Source organism: Sorex fumeus, unplaced genomic scaffold (genome assembly GCF_029834395.1).
Source record: "Sorex fumeus unplaced genomic scaffold, SorFum_2.1 ptg000072l, whole genome shotgun sequence".
Taxonomy (NCBI): domain Eukaryota; kingdom Metazoa; phylum Chordata; class Mammalia; order Eulipotyphla; family Soricidae; genus Sorex; species Sorex fumeus.
This window is the reverse complement of record NW_026606129.1, coordinates 1,166,308-1,189,321: the sequence shown is the minus strand read 5'-3', so window position 1 is coordinate 1,189,321 and position 23,014 is coordinate 1,166,308. Positions and strand designations below refer to the sequence as shown.

Genomic DNA, 23,014 nt, shown 5'->3' with positions numbered 1-23,014 from the left:
TAAGCAGTTCAATCAGGAACCAGAGAGGTCATGCCTCCAATTATATAGCTGAGCCAGAGGTGGTTTGTAGGTGTGTTTCCCACATACCCAACTTTTGGCCATTTACTTTCTTGGTAAACTTTGCCCCAAATTTTTGGGGTCTGGCCAAAGGCACAACAGCAATTCTGGGGTATCTGGAATTCTGAAGGCACCATCAGGCTGCTGATGCACTCGCCTCACAGGTACAGACTGACCTGCTGGCGGCACCATAGCCCCCTGCCCTGCCTGTCTTAACAGTGAGTACAGAGGCAGAATGATAGTACAGCAGGTAGGGGGCTTGCCTTGCAAGTAGCCAACCCAGATTTGATCCCCAGCACTCCCTATGTTCACCCAAGAACTTCCAGGAGTGATCCCTTAGCATGCTTGGTGTGACACAATCAAAACCAAAACCGAAACAAACAACAACGATGAAAAACAATGAGAAAGGGTTATTGTTCTATACCAGTGGTTTCAAATGCATTGGGACTCATTTGCTGGAAGGGAGTGGATTAGCTATAATTTTTTGGATTGGGTCATTTTTTTTTCTGCTTAAGTGAGGTAAAGTTGACAGAATATATTTGTAATATATTTGAAGTGTTCAACACAATGATTTGATATTCATGTACATTATGAAAGGATACATACAGATCCTTCCATTGTTCTTGTGAAAACTGAGGTTTCACATATGACAAGGAATAGACATATTAGATAAAGAATACTCAATTACAGCTATAATTTAAAATATAGTATTTTTTTAAAAAAAGCATGTAGGAAAAAACTACAACTGGACTTTAAATCCATAGCAACAAAATTTTTTATTTAATAAGTGGTTCAATGCAAGTGCCAAAAGAACATTAACAAAATTTTCACTAAGACAAAGAAATATAGAACGCATAACTTCAAAGAGCTTTTAAGCCATTTAAAAACAAAACTGCCTGAGACTGCAAGAAATATAAAAACAAGATTCCTGTACCCATGTGGTCCATGTCCTCTAACCTGTGCTTTTTGGCATTACTGGTTAAAAATACCACTAAGAAGGTAATTACAGCTACTGTTGAGTTTTCTTTGGTGACAAAGTCCCTATCATCAGAGGGACAACACAAAATTTTGGAGGATGCTTATGACAAAGGTGCTAGATGCTGTCACGAAGGTGCTAGCTTCTAAGCAATAGGCCTCACTCACCATGAAAAAGGATGCAGGAACTACTACAGATCCTACACAGAGGGTGAACAGATAGGAAAAAACTCACCGAGAAGTTACTTCTTCACATATGGGAAATCACACTAATGCGATACTATCTTCTCCATTTTGGCCATCCTTGCTTACTTTTCAGAGATTATTTTCTATTTGGGCTAACGGATGCATACTAATTCACACTAGAACTGGTAAAATATATGAAAATTATACATCTTTAAAGATTGCTTCTTTCCAAGGAAGGATGTGATGTTTCCATATCATGTTTATATTTCTGGTTTCTTCTTCCCGCAGCTTCTCTTCAGCTGGTATCTATTTTCAGCGTGCCCTTTCTGACCAGGGGGTGCTGGGCAGAGGTTCACTCAGTCACAAACATGGCGCATGAATCCATTCCCTGGGCCTTTTGAGCTCACCCCTCCTCCCATCACGGTCCTCCTCAGAGGCTCTGCCACCATACTCTCGGGCTTGGATGCAAGCTCCTGGCTGCTAGAGCTGCAAAGCTGGCCAGTCCTGCTAGGACAAAAGGGTGGGTTATTCTTCCAAAAGCCAGCACCGTATCTCTATTTCTAGGGCATTATCATTAACTAAAGTAAACCAGTTTTCACACATTTTGATGCAAGACCGAAGCAAAGCAAAAAAACAATGAAAAGAAATTCGGTTAGTATTTAAAGTAACTTCACAGAAATACTTTCTTGAAAAACGTCAACATGCAAACCTACAATATTATGGATGGATGAAAATTCAAAAGTTATTATCTCAGTTCCTCAAAGTCACAATGCATAGTAAGGTCACAGAAGGCAGGCATGGCCCTTCGGACAGTCATGAACTAAACAGTGTCTATAATTCACAATAACCAATTCTGTGTAGCCAATTCCTGAAATGTCCTCCTCAGAGAGCATCCACACCCAGAGTCTATTAAGCCCCTAGAAGTGCAGAAACAGAAACAATGACTAAAGCACATGAAATGTAAAGAGTGTCTATTTCAGAGATGACAGTGAAGCCAGAAACCAGTAAGGACAGGGGGACAAAGTCCTCTAGGAAAGAACCTGGTCTTCTAGGCTGCCTCATTCCTTGCCTTGCTGTCTTCCCATAGGCTCTAAAAGCCAAGGACACAACCCAATCAGTTTGTCTCTGAAGACCACCTTCATCCAGATCTAGCTACAAGAAGGCCCAGGAGGGTCCTACCCCTTACCGTAAGCCTCACCAATGAGAAGAGCAGGAGAGGGCTCCACAGGCTTTGAATCCCACCCTCTGACTATAGACAGCATGACTGGCTCTGCTTTTCACCAGTTAACAACGTCTATGCACAGATGCGTGAAAAGCTGATGCTGAAAATACAACCTAACCTGCCAGGGCTTGAGCACCAGTGTCAGGAGTTAATTCCTGTGTAAAACCAGGTGTGGGCCCCAAAATCAACAATAACAAAAAAGTTCATCTCAAAAGGCTGTAGTGGGCCAGGAAGATGATCGAGTTCAAGGTTTTGCAGGCAGGAGCCCTGATTCACATGGTCACCGAAGTACCATTAGGAGTGACTCCAGGAGTACTACCCGAACCACCACTGAGTGTGGCCCCTAAAATCAAAAGGAAAAAAAGGTTACACAGTGAATGCTCCTATTATTTTTTTTTCTCTTTGGGTCACACCTGGAGATGCACAGGGGTTACTCCTGGCTCTGCACACAGGAGTTACTCCTGGCGGTGCTCAGGGGACCATATGGGATGTTGGGAATCGAACCCCGGGTCGGCCGTGTGCAAGGCAAACGCCCTACCCGCTGTGCTATCTCTCCAGCCCCAAATGCTCCTATTATTACAGCAGCTCTGAAGTGAGAAAGTAGGAGACAGACAACAAAAAGGATGTGAGGGCCAGGGGAGGATAGGGAATAGGGTCTGGTAGCCCAGGACCAAGCCACCACCTGTGATGCTTTCGAACTGAGTAACGCTGACTTCTGAGAGAAAAGCTACATGCCTGGGCCCGGGATACGGCACGGTGGCAGAACCCTTACATACAGGCCTTATACGTAAGGGTTCCATTCTCAATATTGCAAATGAAAAAGCTGTTGCTTGGTCTAAGACAATCCCAACGCTGGGTTAACTTTATAGATATAACTAATGGTATTTTTGAGCCATCTGATTATTCACCAATAATCAGACTGTTATGAATAATACATAGAAAGCTCCAAGAAATGTCATGTTTTCTTATCTAGTGGTAAATTTTAGAATCCTGTCATTATCTACTCACAGCAAGTGGTATGAATAAAACACTCCTGATTTCCTAAGGAAGGATGGCTCTTCCACTTAGGATTTGACATGCAGGACTTGGTGCCATTGATGGGTAAGAGTGAATGCTATAGAAACCCACCCTTAGGGCTTTCTGCTCCCTACGTATCAGTAGGGCGAGACTCTGTCAGGTGTGCAATCCTGAACTTGAACAAACAGCAAAGTGTTTCTATGCTGGTTTAATAAAAGAGTTTCTATATGGAAAATACAGACCGGTCAGAAGCAAAGAACCTTGCTTCCCATGCGCTCCTGTTCGGATGCCCGGCCATCAGCACTCTTCTGCTCTCTCTTGGTCGTTCCAAAGCCTCCAGAGCAGCACCACCCTCTTGACGCCCCTTCTTCCCTCTGTCAGGAGCAAGTCCTTTCCCCTATTTTGGCTCTTCATCATTTTTTTCTAACAACCTTGTCAAACTCATAGTAAGCTCCAGGTTTTTTACTGTCATCCAAGTGGTATCTGGAGCTTGCAGTTCTTTCTCTAGAAGCTTCTCTTGATATCACTCTGCTCTTTACCACTGTCATTTTGTGACCTGGGATTCAATATAAACCATCAGTGCCCCGTGTAAACGCTTTCCTGATCACCTGTCTTCCCTTGTGACTAACATTCCACAAAAGCAGCGATGATGTAAGTCTGCTTGTCTGGTAGTGCTGACCTTACACAGGCAGACATAATGTAGGCATCCCATAAAGTCACGAAAACATGAGTTCACAAAGGTGACAGCAAAATACCACTTCACTAAAGCACCACAAAAAACAGGCACTATGCCAAGGTACCATATACATATTTTTAAAATTCTCAGTGATCTCTAAAAAATAATCCTGGAGACAAAAGTAGTCAAATGACTTTCCTAGCAGCCAGATGTAGATTCATTATATCACAGAACCAATGAGACAGGTTAAGTTTCTGCTCTAAGCATAGTTCAAATTAGCAGAAGTTTAATAATATGTATTAGAAAATTTTTGTTGTTGTTAAGAAGCAGGACTTAATATGGTGGGAGTGGGATGGAGAGATGAAGGCTGGGGTGGGGAGCAGTGACTGGGAGTGGGGGCAGCTCCAAGGATCTCAGGAATGTGGGGCCTGCAGAGGCCCACTATCTGTCCAGGGGCCTATGACTCTGGATGTGTTTGAACCCACAGCCATTTGGGATGGGCCACTTCTCATCTGCATGAAACTTGGCAAAGCCCCACTTCTTGGAGATGTGAATCTTCTGGCAGTCAGGGAACTTGAACTTGGTCCAGTGCTGAACCTCAATCACATTCTCCTTGTTCTATAGTTTGGTGCAGATGGACATGATGATCTGCCAGTGTGGACACTGGCCACTGTTCCCTGGGGCTTTCCAAAGGCCCCCCCTGCATAGTTACTTGGAGCCTGGGACCGGAGCCAGCATGAGAGCAGATGGGATCGTCCATGGTAAAGGACTGCCCCCAAGGTCCCTTATTACAGCCCAAACAAGCCACAGGCTGCGTATACTACCAAGAAGGCTGCTCACTGTCTGCAGCCGTTGCTCACCAGGCTCCGTGGGGTGTATTAGCAAACTGCTGAGGAAGAGAAGTAGCTTGGATGGTTGGATTTGTTTAGGGGCCACACACCGCATTGTTTAGGGCATACTCCTGACTCTGGGCTCAGGGATCACTACCACAAGAGCCAGAGGGACCATATGGGGTGCTGGGGATCAAACCCAGGTTGGCTGCCATAGTATCTTCTCTGGCACCTAATTTGATTCTAAAAATCCTTCCCTCCATGAACCAAAGGCAAAACTGGTTCGTATTCAAAACCATTAGGACTGGTGTGGACAAAACAATGTGTAAGTCAAGTAAGAACTTGTGCCAAAAAAGTGAAAAATCAAGTGTAGTACCACTAATGAATAAACCATAATGCTAGAAGATCTGAGTGTCAAATATAAAGTTTATTTATAAACCAGTAAACCAGAACCCAAAAAACACAGGGCAAAAAACAAACTATTACAATCCTGTATGTATGTAAGAAAGGCAGAAGTCGAGATTGCTGTAATTCTAGATAAACGACAGCCTTGCCAAGGCCCTGCCATATCCCTGCCAAACTCAAACCCACTTCCAATCACATTTGTGAACAGAGCGGAAGCTCTGTGGGTCTGCAGATGCTGCCAGTTGGAGGAGAGAGGAGACCTGAGCCTGGGTCAGGAGGGAAGGCTTTCCTGGTAAGCATTCTGTTGGTCTCACTCAGGTTCCTCCACCATAGTTTCCAGACAATACCAGAAAAATGGCAACTTCAACCAAAACATTACAGCACTCAGAATTCTCTTTCTCACAAAGATACTGGATTCACAAACCTTAAGTGCTGTAGATAGATAAAAGCATATCTGCAAGATCAAATAGATAAGATATCTCAAAATACAGAAGAAAATCAAAAGGAAAAGGAGAGGATCCTGAAGACCCAATGAGCAAAAACCAGCAATCTGAAGGAAGAGCAAAAATGGCAACGGTTGGCTAAGGAGAGAGTTCAAAGTGTGGGGGCACATGCTCCGCAAGGGGGAGGCCCGGGTTGACCCCTGAACACTGCGTGGGGGGGGGGCACGGTAAGGAGGGGCGGCGGAATTATCGAGACTAGGTGTAGTCCAAAAGCACTGCCAGGTGTGACCCCAAAGCAAAAAAAGGCAGAAGTGATTGTTCAGGAAAGTACCACGCGGGATCTTCATTGTCTGGAGGCTCAAGACGAAGCATTTACTAAGTTTACAGCACGAACATAAGAGAAACAAAGATGGATGAGCTCACTGGGGTATGAATTTCAAAAATACTACGGCACAAAAGCACTAGTGTTAGCAAGGCTCGCTTGATTATTACTCCGTGATAATCTTGTGATGCTTCACCACCAGGTCAAAGAAGAAGAAAAAGCGCACGCTCACTTTCCTGGAGCTCCTCAAGTGATCCCTCGTGGGGCCGGGGCCGCACAGAGGCACAGCCAGGGCAGTGCTCCTGCTTCCCATCGCCAGCATCCATCTCCTCACCTCTTTCTCGGGCTTTCTCAAGGGGGACTTCCTCTCCCTTTTCTGGCTGCTTAAGTAGCTGAGAAAGTGTCATGTTACTAACAACATCACTTTAAGGCGTATTATAAAAATAAGTTACTCAGTAACTAAAACTAAGACAATCCAATAATACTGAGCCGGAAGAGCTAGCGAGGACAGGTTTTGGTAAAATACAAAGGGAAACATTCGACAAAATACTTTGTAGTCAAAGAGACTGAGGGAGACGAAGATCTCCTAAGAAGGAAGGAATGCTACTATATGGGAAGACAATCTCTCCTCTGCTCTTCGAGGGTCTGGCTGAGATACTCGTGTAATGAAAGGCAGATGAGCAAGTGAAAAAAAAGAAGCAAGCTGACAGCAAACTAACAGCAAAAAAAAGAAGCAAGCTAAGAAGCGAGCTAATAGCAAATTAATAGCAATTCCTACATACTGGAAGAGACCCAGAAAATAGCGGAACTCCCTGAGGGGCCTGAGACACCTCCTTCAACACCACCCACAGCTGGAGGGAACAAGGATGTAGCATGGAATGGGAAGGCATGGGAACGACACAGTGAATAGGCCTTAGGAGTGCTTCTGCCACAGCGGGTGCTTTCAAGAGCTTTTCCCAAGTTTGCTTTTCCTTAAAATAACTAGCTAAAAATAATCCTTGTGACAAAGATATAGTTGGATTTCAGTTTCAAAGTACTACCCACCACACCATGGAACCCTCCAATGACAAAGATATAATTGGGACTAGCAAATTTTCCTCCCCTGTTACACACAGTGATCTAATTTCCATTTCTCTGTTGAAGCTCACAGACAGGAATCTAAAGGACTTGCAACACTATGTCAATAGTGACTGTCTTTGGGTGACAAAATTAAAATTACTTTTTTCCTTTCACCTTTAGGTTCTAGTTTTTCTAAATGTTAAGGGCCACACCCACAGAGCTCAGGGAGTACAGGCAGGAGTGCAGTGCTGGAGCAGGTGAACATCTCACACAAATGGTACCTGAGGTCCTGGGATCAGGCCCACATCCTTAAAGATCATAGGACAACACCTTGAGGTACTTAGGGGCATGTGGTGCCAGCAACCAAACAAAGGACCTCGAACAAACTACTACTTGAGCTCTCCTCCCAGCTCCTTTAAAAAAAAAAATTAAAAAATAAAGGATTGCTTTGCAAATCAAAAGGAATCAGTTATTTCACCAATAAAATAGGTTTACTCGGAGAAGCCAGAGCAATAGTACAGCAGGTATGTCAATTCTCTTGTACACAGTCGAACCAGGTTCGGTGCTGGTGATCTATGAGCACGGAGTTAGGACTAAGTCCTAAGTACTGACACCCCTCAGCTCCATTAAAAAAAAGGGGGGGGGGAGGGTTGCTCAGAAACAAAAATAGGGCAGTTTGGAAAGGTGAAATACAGCTGCACTCCCCAGTCAAAAGTCACCACCCCTTTATAGAGCCACTGCAGGAGGCTGAACAGAGAAGAACCTCTTCTTCCTTTTGCGGGCCCATGTGGGGAGGCACCATGAGTTCCCGTTGGAGAAGAGAGCACAAACAGGTCTCGTACTTTGCTGATCTCACAGGCATGGAAACTCTTCTAGTCTCCTGACTTCATTTAAATAGGGTTTCTTGACATCAGTGTTTTTTAGAACAGAAAAAAGCAGAGCTTTTCAGCCTTATGACGCCTGTGGAGAGTATGGTACTTCAAACTGGCTGTTGGAAACAAACAGTTAAGCAGCACTAGCTTTTTTGAGGACCAGCAGGAAATGTCTATAGACAGGTACTGGTTGAAAACCACCAGATAGATTTTTTTTTAATTATTTTTTTATTCTTTTTTTTTTTTTTTTTTTTTTTTGCTTTTTTGGGTCACACCCAGCGATGCACAGGAGTTACTCCTGGCTCTGCACTCAGGAATGACTCCTGGCGGTGCTCAGGGGACCATATGGGATGCTGGGAATCGAACCCGGGTCGGCCACGAGCAAGGCAAACGCCCTACCCGCTGTGCTATTGCTCCAGCCCCTAGATTTTTTTTTTAAAGAAAAAGAACAACTTTCTTCTTTGACAGATTGAACAGGTTATAAGGATACATTTACTTGAGTCTGTGAATTGCAACTTTCCCATTATTCTTCCTCTTGTGAAACACAAATAAAGCAGTATCTATCTGCAGACCACAAAAGGGTATACTGCTGAGAATTTAGTTCTCACTCATAAAGTGAACATATTTTAAGTTGCTGTATACTAAAACTATAGTCAGGTATGATGCAACCAAAAGAGTCCATTTAAGAGCGAAAAAGGCATCCCAGTCTGGAAGCGTCTGCATTCCAAAGGTGGCTGTGCCACTACTTTCTTTTACTTCATAGGGGTGTCTCCTCTTTCTGGAGAAGTCTCATTCCGTCTTGAGTGTATTAAAGTCTCTCTTCTTTCAATAAAATCTCTAAACTCAAATACAGGAAAACAGGGTCAAAGACCCTGCGCCAGGTGCTGGGAAGATGGTTGTGAATAAGCAACAAGTGACTTTCCCGTTCAGCTCGGTAGTGCTGAGCATGGAGTGGGAGGAAGGTGCACACGGTGATAAAAAATAGAACAAAGGGGGCCAGAGAGAGAGCACAGGAGGTGAGGTGCTTTGCATGGCATGAAGCCGCCCTGGTTCAAACCTTAGCACCGCATACAGTCCCCTGAGTACTGCAGGGTGTGGCTCAGCATCCCCCAGCAGGGGCGGGGGTGGGGGTGGGGAGGAACACGATAGCATTGGGGCAATGAACGAGGAAAACACAGACAGACAATGAAAAGACAAAGAAATGAGGAAGGGGAAGAGTGGAACCATTTCTTTAAAGGGTTCAGAAAGAAAGGGTCACCTAAGTTCCAGATAACTATGAGCTGGCTGGAGCACAGGATAGGGTCCCTATGGACAGACCCAGTGGAGGCCTGAGATGAAACCCGTCCAGGAAGGCCGGAAAGGAGGATGCAGAGCTGACACGAGTCAGGGGCACAGAAGGAGCTGGGGGCAGAGCAGCTGCCCGCTGGGGTGTCCGATCCAGCCCTCGCCTTCAGTCTGAGTGTCTGACCTGGCTCTCACAGAGATCTATTCTTCAAGAGTCGTGCACAAAGGGCCACGTACCTTTAGTAAGCAGTGTGGTTATAGCACACAATTCAGGATTTGTATGTGTGACTTGGGTTACCTCTCCACCTGTTTCACTGAGCCTGTGGATTGAAAAAGCCAAGCCTGGTCCTTTGCCGCTAAAGACAGAGACCCAAGAGGCACTGGGACTATGTTTCAGCTTCCCAGAAGTCTGCTTATATAGGTAAAAAAGTCGAGTGGTCACCATGCAGGTCCACTTGATGCAAGTGTAGTTTTCAGCTAGTGAGTTCTGATAGGTGGAAAGTACCTGTAATCTTGATCAGCTGAAATTCAAGCCTGAGCAGTCTGGTTCAATCTGTGAGGTACATGCGTGTGTGGTGGAGTGGGGGGTAGGTGCCAAAGGGGTGAAATGAAGTGCTTCGAGCCTCCTCCTGTCTCCTATATACTTGGTCTCCAAAACAGGTTAAGCCCCAGGAGTGCCCGGGGAATACAATTTGGGAATAATCGGTAGTACAGAAAAAAGGAATTATAATAATATAAACTGGACTACTTGGAAATCTTCTTTAAAAAATATTTTGGTTTTTGGAATGCACCCAGCAGTGCTCAGGGCTCACTCCTGACTCACTCAGGGATCACTGGTGAGCTGAGGGAATTGTATGGGGTGCCAGGGACTGAACCCAAGACAACCATGTGCAAGACAAGTGCCCCACCTGCTGCATGGTCTCTCCAGCCCCCTCTGAAAATATTTTAAGAGCTAAAATACCTAAAGATTAGATTAGTACAGCAAAACTAGTTTTGGAAAACTAACTTTTCCCCAAAAATTACCTTAATCCTTACTTCTTTCTCAGCAGGTTTTTTCTGTTTGTCTGCCTCTTTCTTCTTAAATCTTTCTTCTTCTCTTCTCTTCTTTTTTTCTTCCTCACGTAAGCGTTTCTTCTCCAACTCCCGCCGCCTCCTCTCTTCTCTTTTCTCTTCTCGAATTCTCTGAAAAGGTGGAAAAGAATGTGTATAAACTGCCTGCCCAGAATGGCACAAACAGGAAGGAGAGTCATCATGTAAAAGGTGGACCTACCTGCTTTTCTAATTTTCTATTTTTAATATATTCCAAAAGAGGTGTGGTTCTTCGAGCTAAAACATAAAAATTGTAGTTTAAAATAAAATTTTTTAGGGACTGGAGCGATAGCACAGGTATAGGGCGTTTGCCTTGCACGCGGCCGACCTGGGTTTGATTCCCAGCATCCCATATGGTCCCCCAAGCACTGCCAGGAGGAATTCCTGAGTGCAGAGCCAGGAATAACCCCTGAGCATCGTTGGGTGTGACCCAAAAAAGAAAAAAAAATTAAAATTTATTTTTTAACTTTTTTATTGAATCACTGTGAGATAGACCCTTACATATCTATTAATGATTGGATTTCAGTAATAGAGTATTCCATAAAATAAGATTTGAAATAGTTGTTTTCAGCTTAACATAATATTTAGAAGAACATTTACATTTTTAATTTTACATGCTCCTATACTGAGTTTTTAGGGAAGTTGTTTTTATTTAATTTTGGGGCCACTCCTCAAAAAGTATTGAAGAAGCATACCCAGGGTGTTCCTCAAGAACTATATAGTGCCAAGGGTTAAACCCAGGGTCTCCAGCATGCAAAGCATGTGCACTAACCCTCTGAGGGATATTCCTGATTCTGGGAGAATTCTCATTCCATCAACATGTCAGGTAAATTTGGAGTTGAGGACAACTTTACACATAGTAGGTATTAATTCTTTTTTTTTTTAAATTTTGGGGCTATATCCAGTGTTGTTCAGCATCTACTCCAGCTCAGTGCTTAAGGGCTGGTCCTGGTGATGAGTGCCAGGGACTGAACCTGGGCCACTAGGGGACAAAGCAACTTCTGAACTCTATCTCTAGCCCCTAACTGCTAAAAAAAAATCACATTCTATATTATTTACAAAAATGGTGTTAGAATCAAAATGCAAGATGAATGAAATACATAACTTCCTACATGTTCTGAATGGCTGCTCCCTATTTTTGCAGAGATTTCAAATCATCATGCACCATTTATGTATTTACTTTATTCTGAAAATTTCTTCCATTCCTGCTCTCTAGACAATGGGTAAGGCAATGTGGATTCTTATGTCTCTGTCCACTGTCTACTGCAGCACTGTCCTCCCATTGTTCATCAGTTTGCTTGAGTGGGCACCAGTAACATCTCCATTGTGAGACTTGTTACTATGTTTGACGTATCGAACGGGTAGCTTGCCAGTTTTTGCCATGTGGGCGAGATACTCTCAGTAGCTTGCCGGGCTTTCCAAGAGGGGCGGAGGAATCAAACCCGGGTTGGCCGGGTTGGCCACGTGCAAGGCAAACGCCCTACCGCAGTGCTATCTTATGTCTCTATTACAGATAAATCAAGATGATCGGTCTCAGACTACAGCAGAGGAGCACCGTGGACTTAGGACCACTGGTTCCCCGGGATGTGTCCTTCTTTTAGCTTTCACGCTCTGCCTGTCCCAGCTAACTGGGCTGAGTCCACATGGGCAACCTGCAGGCATTAGGTGAGAATGCAGCTGGGAAGAGCTGAGACTGTCTAGGTTCTTTTGTAGGTCTTCAAGGCCTCTGGCTACATGAGAGAGGAAGAATACGTGATGCCCCTGAAGACTGACATGGCATTTCCAGAATCCCAAGGGACAGGAATTAATTAGCAACTATAGGAGAGCTCTTGGTCAGGGATGTGTAACTTGGACTTATCTAATGGGAAAGTGACCTGGCCAGTGAGGGCTCTGCAGAGGAAGTTCTCACTCATCAGCAAGGGGCAGGGTGAGTCCTCCCTAGAGGTGGCAGGGGATCTGTGACACCAATACTCCCATCTTGATTCCCTTCTCTCTTATGAAACACCTGCCTTGCTACCCCAAAGGACCCGTGTGAAAGGTAAAGGAAGCATGTCTAAGATGGTTCTTTACAAGTCATGCCATTAAATAGAAACTACAGGGCCAAGTAACACAATAGTAACTTAGCTAACTCTTACCAATGAGGAAACAAGGGGACTGACCCTCAGGAAGATCTGAGCAGAGACACATTATTGCCAAGTGTCTGGAGCACCCATCAGTGCTCTATCCCTGAAGGCACTGCTCCAAGTGCAGAGAGAGCCCTCACTGATAAGAATCATTACAGACCTACACAAGGGCCAAACTCCATGAGAGGAAGGCCCATCCCATGAGCCACTGGATGAAGATTCAAACTTAAAAGGGCCAAAGGAGTCAAAGAGAAAACCTCTTCAGTTTGGTCTGGTGATGATGGGCTCCAAGTCATTTCACCTGTCCATTCACAAACAAATCACAGAACACTGACTGGGCATCAGACAGTGGGCCATGTGTGAGGGAGGGAAGAAGATGAACTTGGCTGGAGTTTGCGCACAGTATCTGACTGATCAACAAGGGACACACAAACCTGCTTCCTCCTGTACCTGCCCAGTTAAACAGGGAGGCCGAGAAATGGGTGGAGAAAGAGGGAAGTCATAATTTCCCATCTGTTTCTTCTGTCCTTAAATTCCACCTGCTCTGTCATGATTTTCACTGACCTCACCCTGTCATCCCCAGGCCCTAATACTACCACCACCTGCTCTCCTGCTTATGTCAGGTCCCTGGAGGCTGAGAAGAATGTTTCTGTCCCCTTTCTTCCTATATCCAGTCAATCCGGACTCTTGTCAGGCCCACCTACAAGATAAATGCTGAAGACCAGAGGTGCAGCTCAGCAGAAGCCCTTGAATGTGTGAGGCCCTGAGTTCCAGCCCTTGCACCTTGTAAGAAAATTAAACAACTAATCCTGCCAGTTTGGTGTACAAAGTCTTCCCAGGACCACAGCAAAAGTCTCTGGAACAGAAGTAGTCCCTTACCCACAGACCATCTCACATGGAGCAACCAGAGTGATGGAAGATGAAGCTGACCACGGCACTTACTGTTTCCAGCTGAATCAAACCCAAGGCCAGCGGCATGACAACAGGTGCCCATGTGTGCCAACCAAACAGGTCCAACACACCAGCCTGGCCATCTCTTCTCCATTTCTCAGCACAACTAGCGTGAGGGTATCGCTCGAGAACCTGTCTTAGCGTTCATTAGCTGGTGGCTCAGCTTGAAGCCTGATTTCTCCTTTTGTCTACTGCATCCCCTGCATGAGAAAGACCACTGCCTGAGAGTATGGGCGCCATGTATTCTCACGCCTAGGTGCACTTGCACTGAATAACAGGCAAATGCACCGGAAGTACAACTTAGTATTCTTTTCGATCAGCAAAAATCCTGAGTCATATGTTAAATGATCTGTAGTATAATATAAAAATTTCACTATTAAAAGAGAACATATTAATGGGCTTTTTAATACTAGTAATCTTTCTTATTTAATAGCTCAACTATCTTTAACTGTGTATCTAAACTTGTCAAATCACAATCACAAAGCTAGGACCACAAAGCTAAAAATACAACTCCATGGGGGCGGAGGTGGGGGTGGGGAGATAACTAAGAAGGTAAATTATAAACAGGGTAATCATTCAGTGTTTTTTTTTTCCTTTCTTTTGGGTCACACCCGGCGATGCACAGGGGTTCCTCCTGGCTCTGCACTCAGAAATTCCCCCTGGCGGAGCTTAGGGGACCATATGGGATGCCGGGGATCGAACCCAGGTCGGCCACGTGCAAGGCAAACGCCCTACCCACTGTGCTATTGCTCCAGCCCCCATTCAGAGTCTTAAATCTTTTGTTTAATTGTGGGTTTTGGGGAGTAGGGGGGTCGGAGGGGCCGGGGGGGGCCATATCTGACAGCATTCAAGGCTTACTCTTGGGTCTCTACTCAGGAATGAATGCAAGGCAAGGCAAGGGTACAAGGCAAACACTCTATCCACTGTACTATCACTCTGGCCCCAGAAATGACATGTTTTAACAGATGCAAAACCACCTTATGCTATGCAAAGCATCTTATTTCTACAATTGCTCTTTGCAAAGAATTCTGATCCTGGGCCTAGAGAGACAGTACAGTGGGTAGACCGATTGTCTTGTACAGAGTCAACCTAAGTTCAATTCCCAGCATCCCATATGGTCCCCCAAGCACCACCTGGTTCCAATTTTATGGCATAATCTCCTTCCCTATAGGCACAGAATACTCAACCACCTTCTCTGATTCAGGAGCAAAACTCGGAAGCAAAATTACTGAAAACACAGGTGCTTTCCAACAATAATGCTCAGAAGTATTTTTTCAAGTTTTGATCTTGCCATCTTTTTTTTTTTTTTTGCTTTTTGGGTCACATCCAGTAATGCTCAGGGGTCACTTCTGGCTCTGCACTCAGGAATTACTCCTGGCGGTGCTTGGGGGACCATATGGGATGCCGGGGATCGAACCCAGGTCAGTCGCGTGCAAGGCAAACGCCCTACCCGCTGTGCTATCGCTCCGGCCCCTGATCTTGCCATCTTTTTGGAAGATACCCTATAGCTGGAAAATACTCTATATTTCTACAAAGACTATCACACACCAGCTGTAGTAATAATTATTAAAAGAAGCAACAGATATTCTACAAATAGGTTTTTCAATAAAGATTTTGAAGAAAGAGTAAAACAGACCAATAAGTTCTCTTGTCTTTGCCTCTATGTCTCCCAGAAGAGTTTCAGGATTGGCACTAGTTTTCTCTTCTTCTATACAGTAAGTTTCTAGAAATTTCTTATATTCTGGGTCTGTAAATTAAAACACAAAAACAAAATTTCTCCTCTCCATATATGGGAGAGAAATATTTGGTCAGTGTATTTAATTTGGCAATTTCAAAGCCTAGCATTTAAATGAGTACTCACCATCTTCAATGCTTCCAGTTTTGACATCTTTTTTCTTTAGCTTCTTTTTAGTTATCTTCTGGAATGGAGCAAACTCTACCACTGCAGGATATTCTAGGCCTTAAACCAAAAACAAACTCCAAAAACCGTTCTGAAATTCTAATAGTCACTTCAGTAAATAATCATCTAACATATCTAACATTATAACCATAACATTATCATTAAAACTGTGATTCATTTTCACGCAACTTAATAAGTCAAACACTCCATATTTAAACAAACTATGAACCTTTAGTTGGAATAAAATTTATTTATTAAGTAGTGGTAAGTTAGATGACTGAACACAACTAAAAAGTCATCAAACTGTAAATGTTACATTGGTGTATATACATAACTTATGCCTCAATAAACCTAATCTATACCCACTAGAGTTTATTACAGAATACCACTAAATAGGTTTCTTAGTCACATTTAAAACTTTTTATATGGTAAGGCTGGAGCGATAGCACAGCGGTAGGGCGTTTGCCTTGCACGCAGCCAACATGGCCGAGTCGAGTTCGATTCCTCCGTCCCTCTCGGAGAGCCCGGCAAGCTACTGAGAGGATCTCGCCCGCACGGCAGAGCCTGGCAAGCTACCCGTGACGTATTCGATATGCCAAACACAGTAACAACAAAGTCTCCAATGGAGACGTTACTGGGCCCGCTCGAGCAAGTCGATGATCAACGGGAGGGCCTTTACCTTACCTTTACCTATGGTAAGGTTAATTCAATGACTGTGTTACACAAGTTCAGAGAAACTATTCTGCTTACTTAGGACAGTCTTCCCTAAAAAAGAATTAGTTTCAATGGATGCGTATAATAGTTCAGATTAAGATTTTCTGCAAAGAGAAAAATTTTGAAAAAGTCACCAGAAATTGATTTTGTACGTGTGGAGAAATATGCACACACATGGCCACTGGGAGAATCTGCTGAATGTTTAATCAGTAAGTGGGAGACTTCTGCCTTGTTACTCAACCCACTCAACAGACACTTTTAGTCTTATCAGGAATGGTCAAAGGAATTCAAGACTGAAACTATATGTCTGAAAGACATTAATCAATTAATCATTAATCAATTAATTAATCAATGTCTGGAAGACATTCTTTTATTTTGGGGCCACACCTGTAAGTACTCTGGGGATACTCCTGGCAGCACTCAGGGCACTAAGCAGACAGTGGAGTGCTGGGGATTGAACTCAGGGTCCTATATACAAGGCATGTATTTCAACCTCCCCAACCTGACATTCAGAACAAAGTTAAGGATCTTGAATAAACAAGGACAATGGCTGACTCAAGGTCTTATCCGCAGTGCCTGGTGCATGGTAGAGACTTAGTAAAAGGCAATGAAAGGCCAGGAAAATAGGGCAAAGGTCTGGAGTACATGCTTTAATGCTGGAACCCTGGATGGCATTAGATGGCCTCCCATGCACCACCAGGAGTGACCCCAAAGCACTAAGCAGGGAGTACTCCCTGAGCACCACTGGATATGGCCCCAAAACCTACTAATAGCAGCTGACATACCTCTCAACTTCAAAACTTGCTACAAAGCTACAGTATTCAAAATAACGTGGCAGAAACCCAATAGCTTTTGATAAGGGTGCCAAGACTGTACTACGGGTAAAAGTCTCTTCAACAAATGATGCTGAAAAAATGGATGTCACGTGCAAAAAAAAAAAAAGAATTGAACTGGACTCTTACTTCTCACATTTATTAGAGTTAAATAAAGATTAACTCAAAATAAGTTCAAGACCTAAACATGAAATCTAGAAGTATAAATCTTTTGAAAAAATAGGAAAAGTTTTATGACACCGAATTTGGCAATGATTTCTGAGATAACACCAAACAAAAAAAAAGAAGTTAAGCCCTGAATATCACCAGGGATGGCCAAAACCCCAAAAAAGAATAAAAGAGAAAGGAATTCTGACATAAATTATAACATGAGGGCATTAAGATCAGTGAAATAAGGTAGTCACAAAAAGATAAGCACTGTGTAAATTACTTGAATGAGGTATCTAGGGTCATCCCATTTATAGAAAATCAAAAGCAGAACACTGGTTGCTAGGGTTCAAGGAAATCATACCGTATTTCAGCTCTGTAAGAAGAAGAAAAGTTCTGGACACTGGACAAGGGGAATGTACTTAACATCATCAAACTGCACACTTGCAAAGGACTAAGACAGACACCTGTTATGCATTTTACCGTAGTAAGATTTCCATCAAAACTTAACTTGGGGATATAAGAAAAGGTTTTTTTGTCCACAAAACTTGAACTTTTTTTTACTCTCTGATAATATGTAATAGGTTGTCACTATTAAGCAGAGTAAGTCGAATATTGTGGTTTATACTTTTAAATTTTAACAGAGGCATGCAATCACAGTAACGTAATAAAACTGTGTGAACTTATTTTAGACTAGTATCTGAGGAATTCTTAGTTAAAACTCAGAAACACTCCAGCAGAATTTCAAAAACGTCATTAGGGATTATACTAGTTTAAAAAAATCAGTGAGCCAACCTTTACTGTCAATGAAGATATATCCATCAAAACGATCTCTAAAAAGAAGGATGTCATCGGGATTTCTGAAATTAATGTATGCCCTTGAGTAGAGATGAGGATGAAGACTGAAACAAAAACCGTGAAAAACGTTAAGGACGGATCAAGCCCCCTTTGATGTTGCTTCTCTTCTCTAAAGAGTTTCTGGAGACAACAAACTATTTCAGACAAAGTTTTTAATGCTATGTGATCATCTATCGGCTAATGACAAGGATCTGGTTAGTCTTTGGGGGTGTGGGAGGGAGGGAGGGAGGGAGGGCGAGGGCAAAACCCTGCCGGTCTTCTGGCGACACGGGGAGCTCCCAGGTTCCTTCCTCTGCTCTGCAAAGTCGGGGCCAGGAGGAAAGGCGCCCGGGGCTTGCCCTGCAGCAGCGGACCCCGCCGGGCCCCTGGCACCCACAGGGCTCCCCCGCACCCTCAGATAAAAACCCTGGGGAGCGCGGCTGGGCGTGGCGCCAAAGCCCCAAACAAGAACCACAAACACGAAAGTGTCTGAAGAAACTCGGCGATGCAGGGCCAGTTCGAGGAAGGAGGCGCTCCCGAGGGCGTCTCCGGCGCAGTCTCGGCGTCCGGCCCGGCCCCGGCCGCACAGGGGGCGCGGGCCGAGGCGGGTCCCCCGAGTCCCCCCGGGTCGCTCTCCTCGACCTTCAGTCGCCAGGAAATCCTCTTTGCTCCGTCTCTTCGCTCTCCCGACTCGGACCTGTCGCCCGCGACACCACCGCGTCCCGGACACTTTCCCCAACCGACGTGGCTCGCTCGGCGTTTCCGGAGGACGAGGGTCGCCCGCCGCCCCGGACGGCAGGAACGCAGGGGCGGACCCGTCACGCGCGCCAGGGGAGCGGCGGAGCCGGCCGGGCGGGGGCGCCGCTCCTCCCCCACCGACGCCGCGCGCGGCCCACCCAGGACCCCCGCCGGCGCCCGCAGGGAGCACGCGCACCGGGAGGGGCGGCTGGCGGGCGCCAGACCCCGCGGGCTCGCACCTGAGGTCGGCGGCGCGGAACTCGAAGTAGTCGTGCGCGGGCAGCGGGCGCAGCTGCTCCTCCAGCTGCTCCTTGGTGAGGCCCGGCGGGAGGCGCCGGATCACCACCTGCGGGCACGGGCACGGCGGCTCGGCTGCACGGGCCGGGGAGCGGGCACCCGGCCCTCCCCGCCCCCGACGGGGGCCCCGCGGGACCCCCGCGGGCTCGGGACTGCGCCGCCTCCAGCCCCGGAGCCAGCGACGCGCGGGACGGCGCCACCCGCCCCGGCCCCGCCCCGCCCCGCCCCCAGGCCTCCGCGCCCTCCAATCAGCCTCGCCCCGCCCTCGACTCGCCCCGCCCTCCAGCAACGCCCCGCCTCTAACCCCGCCCCCAGGCCCCGCCCCTCCCTATAGCTGCGCCCACGGCCAGCCCCTGGCCCCGCCCCGCCACTAGTCCCCCTTCCGGCGAGGACTGCCCGGTCACCGCCCGCCCCGCCCCTCGGCAGAGCCCCGCCCCCTCGCCCCGCCCCTCCCCACAGGTGCGCCCCGCCCCGCCCCTCAGGCCTCCGCACCCTCCCATCAGCCTCGCCCCCGCCCCTCCACTCACCCCGCCCCGCCTCCGCAACCTCCACAGAACCCCACCCCTAGGCACCGCCCCGCCTCCAACCCCGCTATTAACACCGCCCCTCAGCAACGCCCCGCCTCCAACTCCGCCCCTCAGGCCCCGCGCCTCCGAGCCCTCCACTCAGCCCCGCTCCCGCCCCTGGCTCCGCCCCTGCGCCGGGCCCCGCCACCTCCCCGCCACCGGTCCCCCTTCCGGCGAGGGCTGCCCGGTCACCGCCCGCCCCGCCCCTCGGCAGAGCCCCGCCCCTAACTCCGCCCCCTCCCGATAGTTGCGCTCAGGCCCCGCCCATCTCCCCGCCCCCTGCGCCAGACCCCGCCCCTCGGCTCCGCCCCGCCGCCAGTGCCCCTCCGGCGAGGGCCGCCGCGTCACCGTCTGCCCCGCCCTCCGGCAGGGGCCCGCCCCCACCTTGCTCAGGACCGGCCTCTTTTCCTCGCGAGGGTCGCCCGCGCCGCCCCCGCCGCCGGAGGACGAGGCCCGAGGCCCCTCGGCCTGCCGTGGGGGCGACTCCCAGCGGAACTGCACCTCGACGGACGACGGCTTCTCCCTGCCGCCCGCGCCCCGCGCCGCCGCCGCCCCGGCGCCCCCGGGGCCTGCCTTCTCCGGGCGCATCCCGCTCTCGCCCCCGCGCGCCAAGCCTCGCGAGACCCGCGCCGCCCGCCGCGCTCGCCCGCGCCCCGCCCCGCCCCGCCCCGCCGCGCTCCGGCCCGTCCCCCAAGAGTCGGGCGGCGCCGGGCCAGCGTCGGGGGAGTCAGTGACTTCCGGGACCCCCGCTGGGCCTGGCCAAGAAGCGCCCGACCCGCCGCAGTGGGAGCAGAGCCCGAAGCGGTCCGGTGCCCGTGGCCTCGGGCTCTTCCTGGAGAGCGGAGCAGCCGACCGCGTGGGGCTCCCCTTGTGTCCGGCACTTTCTGCTTCCGGTGGGGTCACCTCCAGGTGCCGTCTCCCCCCTCGCTTGTTTGGTGGCCGGACCTGGCAGCGCGCGGGGCGGTTCCGTGGTGCTGGGCAGGAGCGCAGGCCCCCCGCTGCACGTCCTCAGCGCTGAAAAGAACCACGTTGGCCACCTGGCCCTTGTACCCACGGCACCTCCTTTCCAGAACTCCGCGCACACAAGCTAGAACGCATCGACACTAAGGGAGTCACTGGATGTGGTCATGGTGATGGATCCGGGTCTGATTCCGTTTGCCTCTTCCGAGAATCAGACTCCTGAGCAGTTTTCTCTTGGCCCCAGGGAGTGCACCGAGCACTACAGTGTCTGGCTGCAGCTTCTTCGGCCCAGCCTCCCACAGAAACGCTAGGGAAGTACCCAGAATGCAGGTCCAAGACTTTTCTGAAGCTCCACAAAGGGCCAGGCGCGGTGTTCAATGTTCAGTATTCATTTGGAGGCATCTATTTTATGATAGAATTGTGCATGTTATAGGTCGTTTCTTCTCTGTCTCAACAAAATAGAAATACTGATACGGACAGAGGCCAGAGAGGTAGCTTAAGAAAGTGGTAGGGAGTATATGCCGGGCATGTGGGAGGCCCAGAGATGGATTCCCTTACACTGATTATCTGGGACCCCAGCACCACTAGGAGCCCTCAGCTTTGAAGGTCTGTTTAAAAAAACAAGGAGTTGGAAAACTCAGTGACTTTTTTCAGAGACATGGAACAAACTAATAAAATTTGTATGGAACCATAAAACTCCCCAAATAGCCAAAGAAATCCCAAGAAAACAAAAGAAAACGGGAGGTATTGCAGTCCTTTGTACAAAGCTGTAAACAATGAAAACTGCACGGTACTAGAACAAAGCCAGACCTACAGACCAATGGAGCAGAATGGAGAGTCCTGAACGAAGCCCCCCGATCTAGAGTTAGCTAATCTATGACAAGCTAAATATGTTAAAGTGAAGCAAAGAAAATCTAACAAATGTTGGGAAAATCAGAACTATACCTCACACCTTGCACAAAAGTGAAAGTGAATTAAAGATTCAGGATCAGAATAGAATCCATAAAACCAACCTAAGCAGAATGCTCCAGGAAATGGACCTCAAAAGAATCTTCAGAGATGACCACAGTAGCAAAGACAACAAAAAAACAAATGGGATTATCTCAAATTAAAAAGCATAGCACAGGGACTGGAGCAATAGCACAGCAGGTAGGGCGTTTGCCTTGCACGCGGGCGGCCCGGGTTCAATTCCTGAGCGCAGAGCCAGGAATAAGCCCTGTGCATTGCCAGGTGTGACCCAAAAAGCAAAAAAAAATAAAAAAGCATAGCACAGTGGAAAAAAAACTCAAAGTTCTAATAAAATGACACCCTACTGAATGGGACAAAATATCTGCAAACAGTACTACTGGTAAAGGATTGATATCCAAAGTCTTAAGGTACTAAATTCACCAACAAAAAAATTCCGTAAATGGAGAAGATAAACAGACGAAAACGTACAGATGGCCAACAGGCACATGAACAAGTAAGTACTCATCATCACTCAATTAGGGAAATGCAAACAAAAAATGAGATACCATTTCAGGCCTGTGAGAAATAGTATGCTAGGTTTGTAGTGAGAAAGGAATCCTCATCCACTGTTGGTGGGAATGTCATCCCGCTATGGAAAACGTTACAGAAATTTAAGAATTTCTTTTTAATTTGATTTAAATTTTCTTTAATGTCTCTTTCAATTTTAATTTCTCTAAAAAAAAAACACTACAGAAATAGGAATAGAATTCTCATAGGATACAGCAATTGGCTATTCCCAAAACATAAAAACATTCATTCAAAAGGATGTCTGAAACCCTCTGTTCATCACTGTACTTAATACAATAGTTGGGGTCGGAGAGATAGTAGAGCGGGAAGGGCAGTTGCCTTGAATACGACTGACCTGATTTCAATCCCCGGCATCCCGTGTGGTCCCTGAGCACCATTGACAGTGATTCCTGTGTGCAGAGCCTGGAGTAATGCTTGAGCAATACCAGTGTGCCCCCAAAACAAAACAAAAATAGCCAAAATATGGAAACAACACAAATGTCCAGTTAATGAATGAGTGGAATCAAGAACTCTCTCTCTCTCTCTCTCTCACACACACACACACACACACACACACACACACACACACACACACACACAAGTACTATGCAGCTCTGAAAAAGAACAGTCATGCAGTTTGCTTCAACATGGATGGAACTTGAGGATGTCATACTGAGTGAAGTCAGAACAAAAGACGCACATAAAGAATGATCTCTTTCGGGGCTGGAGCAATAGCACAGTGGGTCGATTCCCAGCATCCCATATGGTCCCCCGAGCACCACCAGGAGTGATTTCTGAATGCATGAACCAGGAGTGCTACTGTGCATCGCCGGGTGTGACCCAAAAAAGCAAAAGCTGACCCACAGATTTTTTATTTCAAGAAATGTTGGGCCAGAGAGGCAGTACAGCAGGTAGGGACCTTGCCTTGCACAGGGCCAACCTAGGTTTGATCTCCAGCATCTCGTGGTCGCTGAGCACCACCAAGAGCAATTCCTC

The 23,014-nt window shown here is 47.1% G+C and overlaps 1 protein-coding gene and 1 pseudogene across 1 annotated transcript in view; both read right to left on the bottom strand.

Moving 5' to 3' along the window:
- Positions 1–814: 814 nt before the first annotated feature.
- The window catches only part of UPF3A (UPF3A regulator of nonsense mediated mRNA decay), a 116,783-nt gene continuing 94,583 nt past the window's right edge, over positions 815–23,014 (bottom strand). Inside the window, 13 exon segments of the mRNA XM_056129818.1 lie at positions 815–1,722; positions 3,718–3,779; positions 3,782–3,890; positions 3,892–3,988; positions 4,967–4,988; positions 6,360–6,525; positions 10,372–10,530; positions 10,619–10,674; positions 15,148–15,258; positions 15,373–15,471; positions 17,901–18,007; positions 18,920–19,026; positions 19,928–20,143. Coding sequence (XP_055985793.1) covers positions 1,579–1,722; positions 3,718–3,779; positions 3,782–3,890; positions 3,892–3,988; positions 4,967–4,988; positions 6,360–6,525; positions 10,372–10,530; positions 10,619–10,674; positions 15,148–15,258; positions 15,373–15,471; positions 17,901–18,007; positions 18,920–19,026; positions 19,928–20,131 — 1,443 coding nt within the window. The 5' untranslated portion in view covers positions 20,132–20,143 and the 3' untranslated portion in view covers positions 815–1,578.
- Positions 4,901–5,018, bottom strand: LOC130037963 (uncharacterized; annotated as a pseudogene).